The sequence below is a fragment of the Phaethon aethereus genome (assembly GCF_964289735.1).
Source record: "Phaethon aethereus genome assembly, chromosome: 1".
NCBI classification, from domain to species: Eukaryota; Metazoa; Chordata; class Aves; order Phaethontiformes; family Phaethontidae; genus Phaethon; species Phaethon aethereus.
The window spans coordinates 218,597,119-218,619,742 of NC_138575.1; the positions used below are offsets into that span (position 1 = coordinate 218,597,119).

Here is a 22,624-nt window from a genome sequence, read left to right on the forward strand (position 1 = left end):
CTTAGACAAAATGCAGAAATGGTAGCTCAACAATCTGTTCTAGCAATGCCTTTACGTTATGAAGTCAATCTGTCACCTAAAGAGGAGCTTCCAGGTCCTTTCTTGGTTCTTTCACATCTTCATAAAATTACTGCACACAGTTCATTCAGTTAACTTTGTGTCTCATTTACTTCATTTTACCCTTCATCTATAAAACTGTGAGATCCAATCTGAAAGGTGCTGTAGCATTATCAGTAATATATTTTATGTACTAAAATATACTATATACTATTGTGAAACATAACATTTCAGGATACTGGTTAAGAGGGAACCACCATCACGACCCAGCACTACCATTTTTATCTTTTATAGTAGAACTTGAATACGTGGGGTTTTTTCTGTTAAAGCTGGCTCTTACTGTACCAAATGCATCCAAGCATGGTTAGTGCCACTTCCTCACTAAGTCGTACAGTTTAAATGACATCTGGCTCTTTCCTTCATACCCAGTGACATTTGGGAAATACGGGCCTTGTTCTTCTCTTGCGCATGCTGCTCTTAAACTGGAGCTACTCCATTTACTTTAGCACTCATTCAAATATAGTCAGAGTCGACGGCAGTGGTCCCAGTGTCTGCAACAGGAGCTGCACCAATCCTGGAAAAGTCTGCACGTATTTTAGTGTATTCTTGATTCTGGAGATTGACCTGACTAAAGACAGAAAATACATCGAGACAGACCTTGACCCCTCAATCCAGTTTCGAATGATCTTCTTGTCTTTTTTGTTGTTGAGGTCCAAATTTTGCCCCTGTAAAATATCTTGGGGAAGCTAAGACATGAAAATAGTCTCGGTCCCATGGATGCCATCAACATGAGCTTCGGGATGATCATTCAAAAGTGTGTGATTTCAGATCAGTTGCAGGAATCTTTTTGCATCATTTTTCTGTAGCAGATGAGAAGAGCGCAGGGCTTTGCGTTAGCCTCAATCACTCTCGTTAAGGAACAAGTGAGGGCAGCTGCTGTGTGTAAAGTTTACAAGAGGCTGGTTGAGTAGGGAAGCTGAGCTCAGGAAGTCTACGGGCATCTGGCAAAAGAAACTTTCCCTGTCAGGTGCACTCAAATGTTTCAGCCCCGGTCACTTTACTGACATTCCTCCATCTTCTTCTCCACAGGCACGCACACACAGAGTTGTATAGTACACAGATAGATCCTCAAAGTACAGCACAGTGTAGCTACATTAAGGAGTGTTACGTATGCATTTTGCCCAACGTGACCGAGAAAAGACATTTGGTGTTAGCACAGTACCTGTACACACGACAGTAATCGTCTGAGAAATGAGAAAGACACAAAATTAAAACCAAGACGAACTATGTTCGGTCTTATATTTCCCCGTTTTGTTGTTTCTTCTTGCAGCTTTAGGTGGATGGTGGTATGAATTGTAACTCAGATCTTATTTTCCATCACCTGCAAAGTCAGGAAGAGCTGTTTGTATTATTAGAGGACTGTCTGCATCTCTTTTTTGGTTTGGATTTTGCATTGTATGTTTGGATAGCATCCACTGTTAGCTTCGTTGTTCACAGAAAAGAAAGTACAAGTGATTTAACCACAGCTTTAAAATAAAGGTGATAAAGGTACAAGATCCCACTTTAAAGCTGTTCTTGTGAAGATAAATTCATTCAGGTGGATGTTTAAAAACTCAGCATAGAAACCCCATTAAAAAACATTCACTGTTTCGACCTACATAAGATCTGTTACCTGATGTTAAAAGTGTTGGGGTAGAAGAAATATATGATGATGTATATGCTACTGAAAGAGACACTGCCAGAAAATATTCCTGGAAAAGGATAGAAGGTAGATGATAGGTAGAAGATAATTTAAACCCGCTAATTTTGTTAGAGTTGCCCTGTGTGGGAAAACTGGGAAATATGAAAATTTAGGTATTCCATTTGATGGCAAGATGTTCTGAACTGGGCGGCAAAATTTCTCTCTAGCAAGGCGGTTAACACTTCTTTGAAGTCTGCACTGATAAAGAGCCTGGTCAAATACTGCATCTTTTAGGAACTAATTTAGTGTTTACTGGAAGCAGGAAGAAGTATGAAGATTCATATAATTTTCATTTAAAACCCTTTTTCTTAGTTTTCACTGCTAAAAGCCATAATCATTGTCAGATGAACTAGACAGACCTCTTAGGACATGGCAGACCAGTAAAATCCAGCTACTTTCTCCACCATTTTTACATAGGCAAGTCATATACTTACTGGTTCACTGGTTCCCAACTTATATGTGTAAGGATCTCATTATCTCTTTTTGGCTATAAAAATGACATTGGGATTGTGTTATACAACATCTTCTTGTGCCTACTCCCTAAGTCATTTTCAGTCTCTGCTCTCCGCTCGCCAGTGTCCCATTTCATCATCACAACTTGCAATCCATTATCCTAAGTGTACAGACTGGCCTCTGAAACATTTTGTTTGAACCTGAAGCACACTTTGTTTGAATCATTCAAATTTAGTACCTGTCCAGCTCTTCTATTTATCTGTTCTGTTCTCATCATTGTATTTGTCACTTGAATAGTCTTTGAGTCATCTGCATGTTTAGTCATCCATGATTTTATATTCACTTATCTAACATTGATGCAAGTTTTGGATAATTTCAGGCCAACTATCAATTGTTGAATTCCACAAGAAATTTTAACATTTGATGATTATTCACCAGTGATGATAATTTAAGGTCTTTCAGTTAGTTTTTAAGCACACATATACATTGCTTTTTACCATTGGAAAGTGCTTGTTTCTTTAATCGAAAGTCATACCAAACTAAATCAAATGTCTTACTAAACTGTAATCTTGTCAAAAAATGAGTAACTGCTTGTTTCTTAAGATCTATTTTTCAGAAAAGCAATATGGTTGGCCTGAGTTACCATACATTCATTATCTTTATTCTTTGTCAGTTGAATTCTGTGTTATGTTTTCCATTATTTTGCCTGTAACGGATGTCAGGCTATCCGATCTAAGTAACTTGCATCCTCTTCTTTTCCCTTCTTAAATATTTGTACAGCATTAACCCTGTTCTAATCTCTTGGTAGCTGGTTCAGTATTAATCAGTGAGTCAGATTCCTCTTCTGATGGCTTGTCTCAATTACTGGATACAAGCTAAATGAGCCTGCAGATTTAAAAATGCTTGTCCTTGAATAGATGTAGTTTATTATAATTCTTGGTTACTAATGGACTGGAAAAAAATATTTCCTGTGAAATAATTGCATTATCATAGTTATTTTCAAAAACCAGAACAAAAATACACTTTAGCCTTTACTATAACATTATTAACAATTTCTCCATTTCCATCAAGAAAATAGCTATATTGTTGCTCATTTTACTAGGTTTCAGTACACTTTAAAAATATTCTATTTTCCTTTGTTTTTTTCAAACCATAAATTTTTTTTCCATGTCCTCACCTTCCTTTATCAACTCTCTGAATGGTCTTAGATTTATATAGATTACTTTGTGTTTCCCTATTGTTCTGGGGTTTTATATATTACTTTTTTATTTCTGCTTATTGTTTTATTTTGACACTGAATAAAGAGGTCCTTTTGTCAAAGTCTGATCCTCTTTCATCATTGTACGATCACTGGAAGAATGACTTCCACTTGGAAGTAGACACCAGTACAGCTGATTCTTTAACTGGTTGAAAGCAGGTTGAGGCTGTATATCCAGAGGGCTCCATTTGATCTTGGAGTTTGCATCAGTGTGCCGTGAAATCACAGATCAGTCACGTAACATCACAATTAGCCCTTTGGATGCCTGATCCTTTCTTAAATTTAAGAACCTTTAACACAAGGAGGGATGGGTTTATTTCCATGTGCTTTTATTAAATGGTAAGATATGGGCTCTCAGCTTTTATAAACTTTTATCAGTCACTTTTAGTGAGTTTTTATAGTTGCTATAAGTCCCCAGAAAAGAAAATAACAGCATGCTGACACCAAAAGTGCCAGCCTTACCTTTATGACAGTGGCACAGATGTGCTGCTATAATCTTCATTTCACAGCTTAGATTGACCTTTGCACACAGACACTGAAAAGGAATCAATTTTACAGATCTTAATATCTACTGGAAGGAGTTCTCCTCCAGTCTGTGTTTTTATTTCATACTAATTACTGTGAAATAACATAATTTAATTGCAGTTAAGTGGAGTCAGAAAGAAATGTTTCCCTTAATGGGCTTTCTTTCAGTGTTTTTAAATACCATACATTTTTGTGGGTAACTAGTCATACGAGTAAGCTCAGTTAGGGATGTCACTGACAGTGAAAAATATTCCTTAGTTATAGTTTAGTGTTTCTCTCCCATCTTTTTCTAGAATAAATTAGAAAATGGCTTCAAAGCCTGATCTGCAGCTGGGACATATATTTCTATTGGATATGTGCAGCGATGCATTCTCTAAGGTTTTTTACCTGTCGTTAAAGTTGAGCTATGTGGTAGATGTACATTTTATGGTGTTAAGTGAAGTGTTGTTCCTAAGTATACTGCCTAGGTAACATACTAGATGACCTGTAAAATAAAGAATGAAAAGTCCAATCCACTCTTTCCCTCTGTGACAAGATCTGAACACCACTGTTTATGCTGAAACTTAAAAGCTCCAAAAGGACCACTTATGCAGCTCACTGTGAGATATCAGAATCTGATGCTCGATAAATAGATTTTTAGAGGTTGTTGAATCTCTGTGTTTAAGTGAAAAACTAATATACTCTCCCACCATCACCAGCTTTTCCTATCTTCCATTTTATCTGATTTTATCATACCTTAACTTCCAAGCTTGTCCTTATTGCAGTCAGAAACTTTTGCCTAGAAAGATGATGAGAAGAGCATATGTTAGCTGTTTTCAAACATGGTAGCGCATGACACAAGCAGCAGCATTGCACCTTGCTTGCCTAGTACAACTGTAGCATCGCTTCCTCATGCAAAGAGACTCTTTAAAAAGCAAAGCAGAACAGGGCAGTTAGCAGAGATGATGGCTATGCTTACACTAAATATTTCAAAAGGAACTCTAATTGGACTATCAGTGGAGCAGAATCTCGTTTAATTATGGCAGAAAAGATCATGAAATCAAGCATCAAAAGGGCTTCCTGAGGCTTTTGGTGAAAAAAATCCCACAATCTAAGAATAATGATATTCCAAACAGTATTAATCTAAGGGGTCAGTTACACTTCATTTACATTAGTATACCTTCTCCAGTCAAACTGGACCGTGGGCTACTCTGGGTTGTAAAACATGTACGTGGGACCATTCTGGGCATCCAGCTGGTCCAGAACGGGTGCATTTCTATGCTGTTAATCTCTTATGGATGGTCACACCCAAACTATCGATTGAGAATGATCTCTGGCCCTTGCTAGCTGGAGTGTGCACAGGAATTCTGAAGATGTTGGCTGAAGAGGGCCAAAATCATGGCTGGGTCCATTCTGACAACTTAATGGTATAGACTATCAAGTTCCACTGCTTGGTACTGTTTAATTCACTACTATCAATGTAGTCTTTGGGGATGGACAAGGCAGCATACTATGTCTAGGAGCCAGAACTTTGATACCTTCATATTTTATGATGAGACAAAATTATCATGGACTAAGTGATCACAAGTGATCATATCCTGAAAAGACCTGTGAGAGACAGGGTCTGGATCCCTGCTGCCAGTGTAGTCTTACGCAAAACTTTACTGTTGGCTCGACTGTTACGTGACATTCATACTGCAGAAGCGTGGAGGTAAGGAAGAATCATGACACCTCTTTTCTATTAAGAAGAACAAACAATAGCGTGTGCTTTATCATACCCCTGATCCACCTAGAGCTGCCTGCCACAAAACTAGAAAATCTCAGTTCACACACGCTCAGTAGGGACTTATTTAGAGCACAGTAGCAAAATGGGCTGCACTGAGTGTATTCCTTCCCTTTCCAGCCCCCTCCTACTGCTTCCAACCAGGCTGCACATATGGCATCCCTAGAAAGCAATTGAACATGCTACAATGCTGGAGTTGCCAGGGTTGAGTGGCAATTTCTGTGCAATTGTTCTGCTCAGCATTGGGCCAGTGGAAAAAAAATAGCCTGTGATGAGGGAATTAAAGGCTATTAGAGAGTACATATGCATACAGAGGCTGATCTAAAACCACACAAGCAATCTTAATTCTGTTCTTTGCTCACTTTGGAGTGCTTGACTTGGTGAACTTTGAGTTTCCTTAGCAAATGCTTTTTTTAGGTGTAATTAAATATAAAGATGGCTGTGGGCCTTTTAAGAGAGCACTGTGGGTTGCACTTGCCAGCACTTGCCTTAATCTATGTGCTGGATTTAGTTCTAAGTCCAAGGGAACAAATCATCAGGTTGTGTTAAGTTTCGTTATTGAGAGAGCTTTTCACACTGATCTGAACCATTCCCTCAGATTTATAGTACCTGAAAGTACCATGCTGGATTTTGCCCATGGTCTCTGGACAGAAAAAAAAATAATTCTAGTGTCATTAATTGTGCTGTGTCACCCAATTTATCAGCTTTCCCAGACTGTACATTTGTATCCATTTGCCAAGCTTTTGTACAGGGGAAAAAAAAGAATTTTTCCCTCTCCAAATGAACTGTTGGAAAAATCTGCTTGTTTTTCAGGTTTGTGTAAAGAAAAATTAGAAAATAAATTAAAACATTCTTAGCCTGCTTTAAACATACCCATGCACTTGTCATCCGAAGCAGTTAAAACCATGAGAAGTTCCTGAATACTTGTGCAAGTTAAATTTTGTCATACCTCTTCAAAAAGTCACCAAGCCAATAGGACTCTGCTTTAGAGCTCAGTTTTGATGATGCTGATGAACACTCTGGCCCTGATCTACAACATGTGTAAATTCATACTGAATTTGAAGCACCTCCACCTTGCTCTTGAAGTGGCTAGATTTACTCAGGCTAAGTAAAGCTCAAGTTAAACCTGTGCTTTGGACATCAAGGAATTCAGAGGCTGTCACTTTGTTAATTTTTCTTACATCAATTAGCACAGCCCAACTGGGGCTATGGTGCTATTAGAATGTGCATGGTGACTAATAACACTAATGCATTTTTCAGATGATTTTAGGATTAAATCACGAGCAGCACTCTCAGATCATTTACTTGTCTTTAAAATAAAATCATGGTGGTGTTCAGAAGGATAGATGAGCAGACAACCATCTGAGAGATCAGCTCATGCAACAATTCTACAATATTTAGATCTTAACCCTTAAACTGGGATACTAGATTTAAACTCTGATCCCACCTCTGTTGTGCTGGGGTGATAGAAGAAGATGGATATTGCCTGTGACTTTTAAACACCAAACTGTATTTTTTAGACTTTAAGCGACCTGTTATATTAATTTGGGAAAGCAGGTTTTCTGGCAATATCTGGCAGAGATAATAAGGAAGGAAGCATGTGAAAGGTTGTTGATTTACCTATGTAAATTACACCCTTTTTAATTAAGGTCTCACAGTTTATGTGTGTGTAATGAAACGGCATTTGTAAAATTATACTGTCCACAACAGGCTAGCCCAGAACTATAGTAATTGCAAAGCAAGGTAGCAGACCCTCTGGTAAGGCTGCCTGTCCTCATTTCTCTAATTGAAGTGAGTATCCCAATGGGAAAACTGTTATTTCTAATATTATATACACAAATTAAAACTCCATTTAGAGGTACAGTGGGACCATCTTATAATTGACTTTGATCTTGAAGAAATATCTCAGTAATATTTATAGCAATGTGGTCTCTGCCAGGAAGCATATCTAGAAGGGAAAATACTATTTTACTGAGAAAGTCCTGAGCATGTGTAACATCAAATTTACTAGAGCTGGGGGGGCTGAAATAAGCTTCTTTGGTGCAATAAGGTGCCTAATAGCAGCAAAGTGTTGCTGAGGTCCCTCTTTCAACTTCCTATTCTACTTTCACAATGGTGTAGATGGTGCAGGGAATTACAGATTGTATTTAAGCAGTCAGCCCCTTGGGTAAGCTACACCACCTTTATATCTACTTTTTTCTATAGGTCGACACTTTAAAATATCCTCCTAAAAATACCCGTAAAAATATTTAAATATACCCATTTAAAACTGCATTTTCCCTTTCCTGCAGGAAATTACAAGCATCCAGCAAGCCACTATAGCACTGGAGGGGCCAGAGATCATCTGTTAGCGCTCTGAATGGACAGGCAATCACTTGAAAGTCTTTGATCCCCAGGGATAATTAGGAAGACATTGAATAGGAAGTGCTGACTCTTTGCATTGAACAAACATTGAGTTTAACTGCTTCATTTTAGAACATGTCTTTCTAGTCACTTCCTTGAAGGTTTCAAAGAAATGTGATGCTTCAGCTAGAAGCTTTTTTTCTTCCCTATTAAGAGCAATTGGGAACTAAATTAAAATATAAAGTGTTCTCCTAAGAAGGAACTGATACTATTTGGCGGACCATCTGCTTCTATCTTGGAAGTCTTTGTTACAGCTCTTCAGTCAGGAGGGGTCAAAGAAACTGGTTTGTGTCAAATCAAAGCAAGTAAATGCATTTGCAGCTAGGACTTTTGGTGATTACCACAATACTTTGTTTTCCCTGGAGGCAATTCCCACTCTGGTGGCAAAATTTTAGGACCTAGGAAGCTCTCCATCATTTGAATTCCTCCTTTGCACATGGTGATTCTGATTGAGGGAAGGAGGAAACCTGAATTATCTCTGAATGAACTGCTTCTGGTACTTGCATAATTTGAGCTCTGAAGATGGAGGAAATGGTCAGGCAGCAGGAAGGGTCCCAGGTATTACTGGATGTATCCCATAGCCTGTGTCTGTACTGAGCTGGCTCTGAAAGCACCTGCCTCTTACTTTAGGACATTTGAGGTCCTAAAAAACCCCCACAAACAAACACAACACAGCTATCTATATCTAGGCCCAGTGTCCTGCACCTGGGTCAGGGCAACGCCCGGTATCCCTATGGGCTGGGGGATAAAGGGATGGAAAGCAGCCCCATGGAGAAGGACTCAGGGGTTCTGGTGGGTGAAAAGCTGGACAGGAGCCGGCAATGTGCGCTCGCAGCCCAGAAGGCCAACCGTGTCCTGGGCTGCCCCCAAAGCCGCGTGGCCAGCAGGGCGAGGGAGGGGATTCTGCCCCTCTGCCTCGCTCTGGGGAGACCCCCCTGCAGTGCTGCGTCCAGCTCTGGAGCCCTTGGCACAGGAGAGACATGGACCTGCTGGAGCAGGGCCAGAGGAGGCCCCAGCAATGCTCCGAGGGCTGGAACAGCTCTGCTGGGAGGACAGGCTGGGAGAGCTGGGGGGGCTCAGCCTGGAGGAGAGAAGGCTCCAGGGAGACCTTCTTGCAGCCGGCCAGGACTTAAAGGGGCTGATAAGAAAGATGGGGACAGACTTTTTAGCAGGGCCTGTTGCGGTAGAACACGGGGTAACAGTTTGAAACTAAAAGAGGGTAGATTCAGACTAGATCTAAGGAAGAAACTTTTGACAATGAGGTTGGTGAACCACTGGCCCAGGTTGCCCAGAGGTGGTCGATGCCCCATCCCTGGAAACATCCCAGGTCAGGTTGGATGGAGCTCTGAGCAAACTGCTCTAGTTGAAGATGTCCCTGCTCATGGCAGAGGAGTTGGACTAGATGGCGTTGAAAGGTCCTTTCCAACCCAAACTATTCTATGAGTCTATGATTCTATCTCTCTGTTTTATCATCTAAATCCTTCATCCTAATCCCTTCACCCAGGGATGGGTGGATACGAATTCTCCAGTTCTCAGTATGAAGTACTCGCAGCCCAGCCCAGCCGAGTGTCTTTATCCCCAGTCTGTGAAGAAGCCTTGTAAACCTTTTTTTCTCATTGAAGGTGGATCACTGAGCAGTCAGGAAGGGGGCCAGATGGGAAATTTACAATGGTGAGCATTACCCCAAATGACCCTCCTTGTGCCTTTTTTTGGTTTTCTAAACTATTGTCTTGTGTCAAATAAATCAACGGACCAGGAAGCAGAGCCATGGGACCTCCCAGCCACAAGCTGAGAGTCTTCACTTAAACAACATGTAATCAAGCTGCCTTTTGGGCTCTGTTCCTTTGTGACCTATTAATTTTACATTTCTAACTGCACAGCAGCCCCAATCTGGCAGGGTCGTGGAGAGCACTGTGTGCACGATTCTGTGTTCCCACGTGGCTGCAGTCCAGTCCTGGTGTACAAGCTCACATTCATTTGGGTGGAGGATGCTTTCTGAAGTCAGGTTTTACATTCCTTGAGCAAGAGCTTTAAGCCACGGAAGGAAAGGATTTACACATAGAAAAGAAGTTCAGATGCTAGAACCAGCACAGAGCGCTGTGCAGAGTTTTTGGTCGCTGAAGTCCATGCAAGAACCAGCCTTGCAGAAATCCCAGTCTGTCCTTGCCCCGCAGCAGCTGGCTTAGTGACCCGGGTGCGTACGTGTAAATGATGTGAATTCATGTTATTACAAACCATTGGGATCTAAAGATTTCAATTCCAGACCTGAGGAACATGTTACATACTTGGGTATTAAATGACTGCAACACTCAAAGTGCCCCATGCCCTTAGATGAACAACAGCTTGGATTTGTCTGGTCCAGGACTTGACCTTATGAACCAGGAGAGCGGGTACGATATACTGCATCCAGGCTTGCTGCTTTTACCCTCTTCTGACACCAGTAGGGCCATAGAACCACTTCAGTCCTTAACTCTTGCTGTGTCGGTATGTTCTGCCACGCTGGGACACAGAAGCCTTGTCCAGCACTGAAATGCAACAGTGGTGTAAGAGAAAAACAAACCGATTGATTTTTTTTTGATGTTTGTTTTACTGTTCCTATTCTCCTTAATCTTGCGTGCCTCTTCCTTGATTTATCGAAGATTGACAAACCAGTGATTATTTCATGCCGAAAGGTTCCTTTTCATAACACTGAATGTCACAAAATATGATTAATTCTGCAACAGTCAATTCTCCCACTTCTACAGAAATCATATAATTTCAGTGTAGAGAGAGACAGTTAGCCAGATAATTACAGTCAAGTTTATTCCAGAGGCAGGAGTGAAAGCAATACATTTACTTGAGTCAAAATTTGCCCCGAGTAATTCAGTGGTGGAATTCAACTTCTTTTTCAATTAGGAGAAAAAGCAAACCTCAGGTCTCATTTTAGAGAGTGTGTTATCATAAGTCTGATTGTCAAACCTGAAGGTTAAAGAGGAGTGTGTAACCACCACATATCTTATGCTTCATTCCACAAAAAGAGGGGAGAGCAAAAAAACAAGCTATATAAATGTCTTCTCAACTGCTGCCTGAGCTCCAGCTGTTTTTCCTATTCCAAGTGCCTTTTATTTTTTCCTTAGCTTTCCTTTGCTCTTCCTGACCTCCTCCTTTTTCTCAGTTTCTCTCATTCTGTATTTTTCTCACCTTCTTCCCCTTTCTTTTTTATTCTTGTTTGTTATGGCAGCAGTGCCTCTCATCTATTCCTTCTCACACTCTCTTTTCCCATTCTCTCCTTTGCCGCATGCCACACTGGGGGGCTTTGGAAAACTGTTCTCCTTACCAGGAGTGGTCCTTTGGCTTGTGTTGGCTTTGGCTTTGCTGTTCACCAGCGCAGTGAGGTGCTTGTAGAAACCAGTGGAGCAGTGGAGCCAAACCCTTCCCCAGACCGAGCCCAGTGTTCGTACAGCGGCTGTGCAGAAAAGCCTGGCTTTTCCAAAGCTTGTGTGCTCCCCTGTGTTATTTATGCAAAATATACTGTCGTGGTTTAGCCCCAGCTGGCAACTAAGCCCCACGCAGCCGCTCACTCACTCCCCCACGGTGGGACGGGGGAGAGAATCGGAAGAGTAAAAATGAGGAAACTCATGGTTTGAGATAAAAACAGTTTAATAAGTAAAGCAAAAGCCACGCACGCAAGCAAAGCAAGACAAAGAATTCATTCACCACTCCCCACGGGCAGGCAGGGGTTCAGCCATCTCCAGGGAAGCTGGGCTCCGTCACTCGTAACAGTTTCTTGGGAAGGCAGATGCCATCACTCCGAACATCCCTCCACCCCTTCCTTCTTCTTCGTCCCAGCTTTATATACTGAGCATGACGTTGTATGGTATGGAATATCTCCTTGGCCAGCCTGGGTCAGCTGTCCTGGCTGTGTCCCCTCCCAACTTCCTGTGCACCCCCAGCCTGCTCGCTGGCAGCCCAGCACGAGAAGCTGGACTGTCCTTGACGGCTCAGCAACAACCCAAAACATCAGCACGTTATCAACATTTTCTCATCCCAAATCCAAAACATAGCCTCATGCTAGCGTCTATGAAGAAAATTAACTCTACCCTGGCTGAAACCAGGACATATACTGACATCCTTAGAAAATACAGATTCAAAATATGAAGCATTCTTAGTGCAACGAGACTGACTAAGTTTTTCCAATGAGAAGTCCAAAAGACTTTCTGTCTTGCCTGCATGCTCTTTACTCTCTGCGCTTGTTGTAAATGCAGGCTGTGCACCACGTTCATGGTGGTGGTGATTAACTTGCTGGTTTTATTGAGCTTCCGTCCTGAGAAACCCTTTTTTTCATTGTTCAGGGCAAGATCAGTTGTTAACGGAAAAACAGTGGTTATTTTATTCATCCCTTACCAACTCCAGGAGCTTCGCCTGGGCAAAGAGTCACCAGGCTGGCGGTGGTGCCGGCAGGACTTAGCTCTGCAAGGACAGGCGAGGCGGCAGCAGCAGAGCCTGTGAGCTGCTGTGAGAACAGATTTAACAAACGCCGTCAAAGCAGCTGGTGGCTTCGGCCGTAACCTTACTTTCAAACATTGTAATTGATTGGTTTGGTTATTTATTACACTTAGCTTGCTGCTTTGGGAAAAGCAACAAGCTAATAAAGGGCCAGCAGTGTATTTTTCATTTTTTTGCTGACTGGCGTGGTTTCTGGGGGTCTCATATGCTTCAGTAAGCATGTCTTGTCTTTTCTTCTCCCTGTGATCTATCACAATCATCTGCCTCTCTCTGCTAACTCCTTTACTCCATCAACCTGTCCTGAGAGATGTCCATTTTGTTGACCATGTGAATTATTATCTTTGTTTGTCCTTTTTCATTCTAAATGCTGTTCCAGTTTCTTTGTTCTCTACCCTGCTGAGTAAGTTGTTTTGACTTTAGTGTTTTGCTGTGTCATAAGCAAGTGGCAATAACACAAAGATAGCCAAAAGCCTGGGTCTCTTCAAAACAAACTGGGGAACGTTCCTCTTTATTTGGTTCAAGAACATCAACTAATGTTGCTATGGCCTCCACAAACAGCTATGGAGCAGGAATAATGCAATAGAAAATGAGGTAGTGTGTTAAAACCTAAGGAATCATGATCCTGAATACTTGGTTCTACCAATATGAACTTTGATTTATTTGGATGGTTAAATAGCTCAACTGATGCTAAACTGTTTGTAAATGTGCTTTGCTAAAGTGAATCTGAGTTGCAGCAAAGGAATAGCCACATAACACTGCCGTGGTTGAAATGCTAAACTCAGCAAAGTAATCAGACCCTGAAAGGACTGGAGTTTGGCTTCTTTCTTTTCCGCACCAAGAAGGCCACCAGGAATGACTTAGGACTAAGGATAAGGTGGTTTATTCTGCCACAGGAAATTCTGCTACCCACTCAGCAAGTTTGAGGGCACTTTTTGATAGTGCTTAGCTACAGCTAGAAGGTTGTGCAAGTCAAAGATTTGATGTCAAAACGTAATGAGCCAGAGGCCCCAGATGCCTTTCTATCATCTAAGTTGTTGGTGCTGAAACAGCCGAGAGAGGACACATGCAGGGTTTCCCCGAAGTGGTGTTGCCACTCCAAGAGAAGGCAGACAAAAGAGTTTTATTAGCCGTGGGAAATACAACCAAAGCTTCTGCAAAGAGCATGTCATGAGGCTTCCTGGGCAGTGAAAGCTGCGTGGTGGTTTACAAAATGGTACACTTTAATGATTGTTAATTGCACTGTGCTCTTTTAATACATGGGGAGCCTTCAATATCTGAATATCTACTGAGCATCATGTTGGGAGGGAGAGGGAGAAAGACATGGGGGCTTTTAGGAGGGCATTTGCTCTTTGTGAGCCACATCTTACATCTAGCAGAGCAGAGGAAAATAAAAAAAGCCAGAGAAAATGTCAACAGTGGGTTCAATTGACCTGGAGACTGAGAACATCAGGAATCTCAAGCTATTTTTACAGCTTAACTTTGCTTTTAGGAACATTAACACTTCAAAGTATATGATTGTGCCTCTCGTCCATGGTTCCAAGTTTTTTCCCTGATTATGGTCATTTTTTTTCCCATGAGAAGAAACTTTGCATCAATTTATCATAGAACAAGGTTGGTTTGTGCCTCTCCTAAAACCTGTAAACAACTGTGTGCATCAACACTTTTACACATCCCACTGAGATTTAGAGACCCAAAACATCCACTGCTGTTACTACTTGACTTTTTAGCATGAATATGGCAGTTAGGAGGAGCAAGCTGAAGACTCTATATTCCACCAGCTTGCCAATCAGATGCTGTTGGTATTTGGAAGATAGTAATGATAAACACTTAATCGGGTGATTTACTAATAACATACCTGCTACCAGAGTGTGTTTCCAAAGTAAATCAAACTCTTTGCTCTGGTTTCAGGAAGGCTTTTGTGGTTATTTCCTACCTGCAGCAGAAATCGCATGCTGTCTGTTTGCCTTATGGGTGGGAATATTTATAGGCTTTTATATTGTGCTTAGAAACATCAAATCAGAAACCCTGAATAGAACACTAGCTCCAAGGTTGTGCACTCCGTTTTCTAAATTCTTTTTAAGCCACGTAGTAATCAAAATGCTTTTCAAATAATTCTCTGTGTTTCTCAGATTTTTGTGCTTTTGTATGCATGGTGTGCATACATCTCATTCTCATGGGTCATCGTTGGAGACCTTCTTACAGCCTTTCAGTACTTAAAGGGGACTTAAAAGAAAGATGGGGACAGACTTTTTAACAGGGCCTGTTGCAACAGGACAAGGGGTAATGGTTTTAAACTAGAAGAGTGTAGATTTAGACTAGATCTAAGGAAGACATTTTTGACAATGATGGTGGTGAAACCCTGGCCCAGGTTGCCCAGAGAGGTGGTGGATGCCCCATCCCTGGAAACATCCCAGGTCAGGCTGGACGGGACTCTGAGCAACCTGCTCTGGTTGGGAATGTCCCTGCTCATGGCAGGGGGGTTGGACTAGATGGCCTTGAAAGGTCCTTTCCAACCCAAACCATTCTATGGTTCTTTGATTCTATGATCTATGTGTTGATGGGATCAATGTACGCAAGAAGATTTTTGCTTTATACAAAATCTATTAATTAAAGACAAAAGTTAACATATTAATGCAAGCCTTTTATCTCTGTGTGGTAACACAGCATCTATGCTACAGACAATTCTGTCATATTTTTTATGTTGGGACATTGTAAGACACTTTGAAAGCATTTAGGAATGAATGGTGACATGGAATGGTTGATTCACTTGCTCAAAGGGACGGATGATCTGCAAAAAAGCCCTAGCACTTCCAGACTACCAGTTCTGTCATTACACTGAAACAAGATTTTCCCCTTGTTAGACATTTCCTCTCAGGTGTTTTAAAATGCATTTTACATGCCTGGAAGAAATGCTCATAGCTTTCCCACTACGCCCAAAACAATGCTGAATTCTTCACCTTCATTTTCTTGCTGTAAATAATGATCTACAAGCTACAAATTCCTCCTAAGGAGAGAAGGGGAAACAATGTCCTTTGTGGGAAACAATGGCTTTTCTATGTGTTCCTAAGAGTTTGTGTAGCACTTAGACTGTGATAGCCAAAGGACAGAGCAATTCAAATGATCTGGTAAAAAAAAAGGAAGGGACCTTTAAAAATCATCTAGCCCACTGGCTCAATTCCTGCTTGAACCTGTAATGCCCAGTATAAACTCATGCAAGTCATTGAAATGTGAAGACATCTGGTAGATGGAGCTGGGATTAAGCACTTAGGGCCAGCAGAGGCATACGGACTGCTTGCTGTCTAGGATTGCCTGAGTTTGGAGGAGTGAAGAGTTGTCATTCTGCATTGAACTACAAGCTTCCATGTGGTTAAACATGGGAGCTCACACATGCCCCAATCACCTGAGCCCCTGACCCTGTAACAGCTCAGCAGCACCTGGGTGACACTCTGGTCCATGGAGAGGTCCAGACTGGGTGGCGTTCTCAGGCAGCACCCAGTTCTGAGCTTAGCACCGAAACTGCTGGCGGAGGGGTGCACGAAATGCCTGCTAGGGCTTGTGAAGCTGTGAGCATAGAGCAAGTGAATTAACTCACAATTGCATTTTAACACCCAAACAAGTGAACTGAGTCGGTCCTTTAATGTGCTGCATTTCTTTTTCCTTTCTGTGAAGTAGACGTAACAGATTCCTACCTGATGAGGTTTTATGAGGTTAATAGCTATGAAGTGCCCAGGCATTCTGGTGATGAGGGTCATATAAACACAAAGATGTTATGCCAACACATCAATGTCAAATGTTGATGCAAATTCCTTGTTCGCAGTCTGATTTCCTCTCTTCCCTTGCACAGTTTCTCTGCCAAGTAAATATACTCCTTTCAGGTGAAAGTATTGGTCACTCTGCCTGAAGTAACCTGATTGAATTACCAGTTGTGTTGGTAGTGTTCCCTCTTGGTATGTGTACCCATACAAAAATGTTTTGAGTTTTGAATGGGTCATCGGGAGACCTTCCTTGCTGTGCTTGCTTGTTGTTTTAGGAGAGTATTTTAGGAGTTTTAAGAGAGTATTTTCTTTCTTAATGGTTAAGACTTTGTTAACAAACCCAGTCCCTGCTTACATGGTAAAAGGAGAGTTTTGCTCTCATCATGTTTTGTGATATTGTAGTAGTGCAGAGAAGCTTACTCATGTTAACAAATGGTAGATGACCTAACTGAGACTGAAGGAAAAAAATCACTGATTTTGCTAAACATGCTGTTTTGGAGAACTACTCGGATTACTTTTCAGTCATCTTGAAAAGATTGTTCCTGATGCACGGGTTTAAATAAACTAACCTCTTGTCCCTGACAGTGTTTGCCAAGCTCAGATGTATCTTTGTGAATAAAATGAGAGCAATAAGCAATGGAAATAATCTCTTTCTTTCCTGGTGTTATGTTAAATGGCTGTGATGCTAGTGCCATTGTACAGTTTCTTCAAGAAATTAGTGTAAAATATCAAGGCATTCCCTTAAAAAAGAAATGTCATTCAAAGTGTAGCAAATATCGGATCATTTAGCTGTGTAGAGCCTGAAGCAAAACTGGGTACTGATTGAGTATGAAATGTTTGTGTAGGAGACGGAAGAACTGATACAAGAAGCCACATTCTTTTGCTTTATATTTTCAGGGGGCAAGTATTAGTTGTATAAGCATATGATTTTCCATACTCCTCATACATGTGTTTGCTTTTTAAGTATTCTGTCTTGTTGCTTAACTTCACTCGTCCTTATGTAATGCCTTGAGATGGATTCACGTGTGCACTGGATGACTTTGCATGGCCCAGAAACCTACAGACAGTTATGCCCTGATATCACACAAATCTAAGTGGTGCTGTTTGTTTTCAAATCTTGAGGATGTGTCTTTGATCTGAATAGGAGAAGCTGAGTTGTACTAAGGAGTGCTCACAGTCGCTCGCATTCCTGGTGCTGAGCACAAAGGCATGTGTGCAAGATCAATCTTAAATTGCCTTAGTTTTCACTTGGTCTTATTCGGGAAAAACTGTCAGATGTGTCTAGAAGAGCTTCCGTGTATAAGTGGTAGGTTAAAAAATAACACCAAAAACCAACTTATATAATACACTATGAATACAGCAAAGCAAACCAGCTTGCAGTTTCCTGGGATTTATTGGTATGTTGATAAATAATGCTCCTTGTATTTTGTGTTCACCATATTGTTACCCCAGCCTTGGGAGCTTTCTGAAACACTGTGCCTGGTTATTCTCTCAGGCAGACCACGAATCGGGATTGGTTCTACTGGAAGAAGCAGAGTGATCCAAAACAAGTTTAAGTGGGTGGAAAGACCTAGGGAGTTGGCATAGTAGAAGCAGCAGGGGCTGTCTAATTACATGAATCCCATTCTTGTCCTGAAGCAATGACCACTACTAAGGCAGGGAAGCGAGGGTTTAGAAAGTGCCCCTGTAGTTCTGAAATTCTCCCAAGCAGAAAAAGATGACTTTTCTCATTGCTCACCACAGCCATGCACCTGTTTGGCCTAAACTGGCACCTGCAGCCGATGGAAGGGCAGATGTATGAAATCACGGAAGACACAGCCAGCAGTTGGCCAGTGCCAACGGACGTCTCCTTATATCCTTCGGGGGGCACAGGGTTAGAGTTACCTGACAGGAAAGGCAAAGGAACCAGTGAAGGTATGGTTGGTGTGTGTCCATGTTGTGAGTCTTCTGTCTGCCTCTGAACTCCAGCCATCCAATCTCATGTTCCATTACCCTCAATGCTGCCATCATCAGGTGCTTTTTCCAGTCTTTCACATCTAGAACTAGTAGTCGTTGGTCTTGTTTCCATATGTTTCGAAGTTTCATACCCTGTTAATGTGCACTAATGTGATAAAACTGTGTGCAATCGTCACCACACATCTAAGGCGTTCTCCAGGTGGAACCATCTGTACCATACCTCACAGGCCACAGAAGGCCATCATGAAAACCCTGCCCCAAGTGTCTTGAAAATTAAATTGTGTCTTGAAAATTAAACAGTTCCTGGAGCATTGGATCAAGCTTTCTCTACAACAGTACGAAAATATTTGGGCTTGCCTACTTGTTGCCACCTAGTACCAAACGTTTTGAGGACCAAAATATTTACTAAGAGCTATTACACTGTGAGCTTTGGCACTCCAGAGTTGGACATCTCTTTGCAAAAGTAGCCAGATAAAAGACCTGACTCCACAAAGTATCATGATGTTGACATCTTGCAGTTTTAACTGAAATTAGAAGCTATTGATGGTTTCTCAATTCAGAAGTGTATTATCCAGCAGCTTTACCTCTTACTGTACTTTGTACAGAGGCAGCACTGCCAAAAGTACCTGTTACCTCTGCAAAGCAAAGGTGTTTTATCCCTCCCAAGACTTAACTGGAGAAATGAGAAATTCAAATTTTCAGAAAGCTTTTTCGTTTGTGTCAAGCTTCTTTAGATGAGGTTAACAGATCTCAGAAAAATCGAAGTCATTGGCTATTTTTGGTAATTAATTAGGGGGAGGAAGGTTTGTATGTAAGAGATAAGAAGAATGCTACTGTTCTGGCAACTCACTGAATTCAAAAGTGTCTACACAGTTCTGTAGACTTTGGCTGAGAGCCTATGTTTACATGTTTAATTTAAATTAATTATAGTATTTTTTTCTTTAAGAGTTTATCTGTCTTTATTATCCAAATAAAGGCCATAATTATGTTTGTTCCTTAAAACAGTATATTTACTGGCAACTGATGGCTGACATCAAGTTGCTACAAGGAAAAATCAGCTAAACAGGTTATTCTCAGCAAACCTTACTAGACAGTACAGCAAGCTGCAGATATCCCTGCTGTTGTATTAAAAAATATTTCACAACAGATCATTTCCCCCCCCCCAACTTGCCATATGTTTCATTTTTGAAACATTTAATTTTGATCTGTCCTTTTCCTTTTAAAAGTCTAAATGAACACAAATGGATGTATCCAAAACTGCCGTCCAAGTCAAAGACCTCCACTTGATTTCTTTTCCAGCCATGCTTACAGTGACATCAGTAGAACTTTTGAACCAAAAGGCTCTGTTAGAAGAGAAATTTGGGAAGTACCCTAGTTATGTCATTAAAAGATCCCTTGAGTTAGCGCTTTGTATAGATCTTAGGGAATCTGTAGGCTTTAGGGGAGCATATTTTGTCCTGAGTAAAAAACACATCAGAACAACATCTTTATTGCAGAAGTAACACTGTCCAGCCTTAAAATATATCTCTCTCCCCATCGGGTTACTATGCAACTAATTCTGGACTAGCAGCATTGCACAGCTGCTAATCTAAACCAGAAGGTATATGATTGAAATTTATTAAAAAATGGACTGATTGAAGTATATTTGAAAGTCTTCTCGATCACAGTGTAATAGGCTGGGATGTGTTTGAATAGCCTTAGAGCTGATCTGAATGAATCATTACCAATATCTTGCCAGTTCTCAGTAACATTCCTTCTCATCTGTGGCAGTGCTCCTGCACAGCATTTACCTGTGTTTAAGCCCATCCTGTTCAGCAAAGCGCTTAATCACATGCTTACATTTAAGCACGGAATTAACTGATTGAAGTCAGAGAAATATAAGTGTGTTCTTAAGTGTTTTGATGAGTCAGGGTACCTTGCTATCAAAAAATACAAGCAGATTCAGCAAGGGCTGAAATGAAATAGATCATTTTGATATCCAAATAAATTAGGAATAGTTGCTACGGCAACTAAAAAGTTCAAGGTAATGTGTAGAAAGAGCAAAGTAATTGACAGCCCAATTAAGAATTCAGACCTGAAGTTAATTTTAAGGAGTCAGCTATTCTGATTAAAACCTAATTTCTGATTAGAAGCTGAAATGGCTTTCTTATTGTACTTTCTTTACGAAGTCCATAGGGCCTGATCCTACTGTAGGTTAAAACCTGATGAAACACAGAGGGATTTCAGGGACTGAATTCAGCCTGGTGAAGAGAGCCTTTCTTCGGAAGTCTGTATCAGGATAAATGTCAACCATGGGCAACGTGATAGAACAGCTTTTAGGATATCAGCTTCTCAGACATACAGCTGTCCACCAAGAGGAGACATAAACTTTGTAACTGTGTGTACAAACAATTATTTCTGTGAAATTGTCTTTTGCAATCACAGAAGCATTTTTTCTCGCATGAGCAAGCACTGCTCTCCGTACAGGCAGAATACGTATTGTGCTCTTTTTCTCCAGGCTCTCTCCTGCATAGCAACATCTATTATATTAAATTCTCACAGTCTTTATTAATGAACAATCAGGGTGCACATCAAATACTTTAGGTTTTCATCTGAATTTTTAAGAATCTCTAAAATATGTCAGTAGTAATTGCAAAAATATATCCTTCATTTGAACCAAAACATGTGATGTCTTTAGCTCTTTTTTAATAGAATCCTGAATCTTTTCATCGTGCAATAATGGAATAAGAAACTTTGCATAAGGACACGAGAACTGTTTCCTTTAATCCTGACAGTGTGAAAAGTAATTTTTAGTATGCCAAATAAATATCAACAATGCAGTTGATAAAGTAATTTCCTTTGGAATCAAGCTAGTTGATTTTCATTGTACAGTTGTATTCGATCAGGACAAAATGATTCGGAAAGAATGTCCATTTACCTAAGCTGCTTCTGATTATCTCTATTAATATACACTTTGACTAAAAAAGGATAAAAAAGTCATCAGATTTTTCCCCTGTATTTATTTGAATGCAATGAGCGAAGGTAAATGAGGATCTTATAAAATTACGAGTAGCTTTTTTTCTGTCAATGCGTATACACACTGTGCTGGTATGCATAAAATTTCTGCTACAAGATAGCCCAGAAATGAAGCGTGCCATCAAGTCCCACTCCAACAGCGTACTTAAGCAGTTGCTAACTTTAAATCAGGGGTTAGTCTTATAGGCACCAGAAGTTCTGCTAAAAAATTTTACATAATTAAAAAAAAAAAAGAAAAATTCTCCATTCTACAAAGAAACATCTCCAGAGACTTCTTTTGTTAACAGTTAATATGCATATAATTTCTGTATGCATTTTCAGAGACAGCTAACAATTTGCATCTGTTTCTTCTAGAGAGTTTATTCTGGGATGGTATATGGAGAAGTTTAAGGAAATATTATAGAAAAAAATAAGGAAAATTATGTAATATTAAAGGAAATATCATAATTTGAAACAATAAAAATTGTTGAACGGTCGTTCTACCAATCACCTTTTCAACATGACAAATAAATTCTAAGACTATTTGACTTGAATTCATGGTGGGTGGGAAAAGATATTTTTGTTTCCCATTTCCCAAGTGTAGGTTCTGGAAGAAAAAAATCTCACAAAATGATTCTGCTACAAAAGATTGTATGTACCTGAAAGTTTCCTCCTCGTTTTGTTAGAATCCTTGATCTGAGAAACACAGAGTAGTGTGCTGTAATGGCATGGCGATGAGCTAACAAATTTATTTGAATTTCTAAAATCAATAATTAGTCCTTGTTGGTAACATGGTGCTCTCCTTACTAAAGCCAAAATATTTCAGGTGACTCTACTGCATACTTTTCAACTAGAAGTGTCCTTAAATAAAGGCTGTTTGCTAAGCAGTTGCCTTCTTCATGGTCTTTATGCACTGCAGGTAAAGCTGTGGCCACTGCTTATAGCAAAGGCTGAAAAGGTAACCTTCTGGCTTTTTAGTTTTCATTCTGCCCCTCATTCCCTGGGCTTCCTTTGGGTCCAGATTTTTCGAAGCAAGCACCAGTTCTGAGAATTGTGAATGTATGAATTTCTAACCTGGAATTTTTCAGATGTGTTTTCCAGGGATGCCGAGCTCCCTGCTGACTCCCTTGGACATTATGGCATGTACTGATTGCCATCCAGATACCCAGGCTCTCCAACCTGGTGGTCACTTTAAGGAACAGATGCCTCCATTTGCTTGTCTTCTGAAAGAAGAT

The 22,624-nt window shown here is 40.6% G+C and overlaps 1 protein-coding gene across 3 annotated transcripts in view; it reads left to right on the top strand.

Annotated features, from left to right (window-relative positions):
- The window catches only part of TENM4 (teneurin transmembrane protein 4), a gene marked incomplete at its 5' end in the record, with an annotated part of 367,633 nt that overhangs the window by 154,808 nt on the left and 190,201 nt on the right, over nt 1–22,624 (top strand). For all 3 annotated transcript variants that reach the window (XM_082013817.1, XM_082013818.1, XM_082013819.1), the window contains one exon: nt 18,183–18,353. In XM_082013817.1, the coding sequence (XP_081869943.1) occupies nt 18,183–18,353 (171 nt within the window). The remainder of the gene's footprint in view (nt 1–18,182; nt 18,354–22,624) is intronic.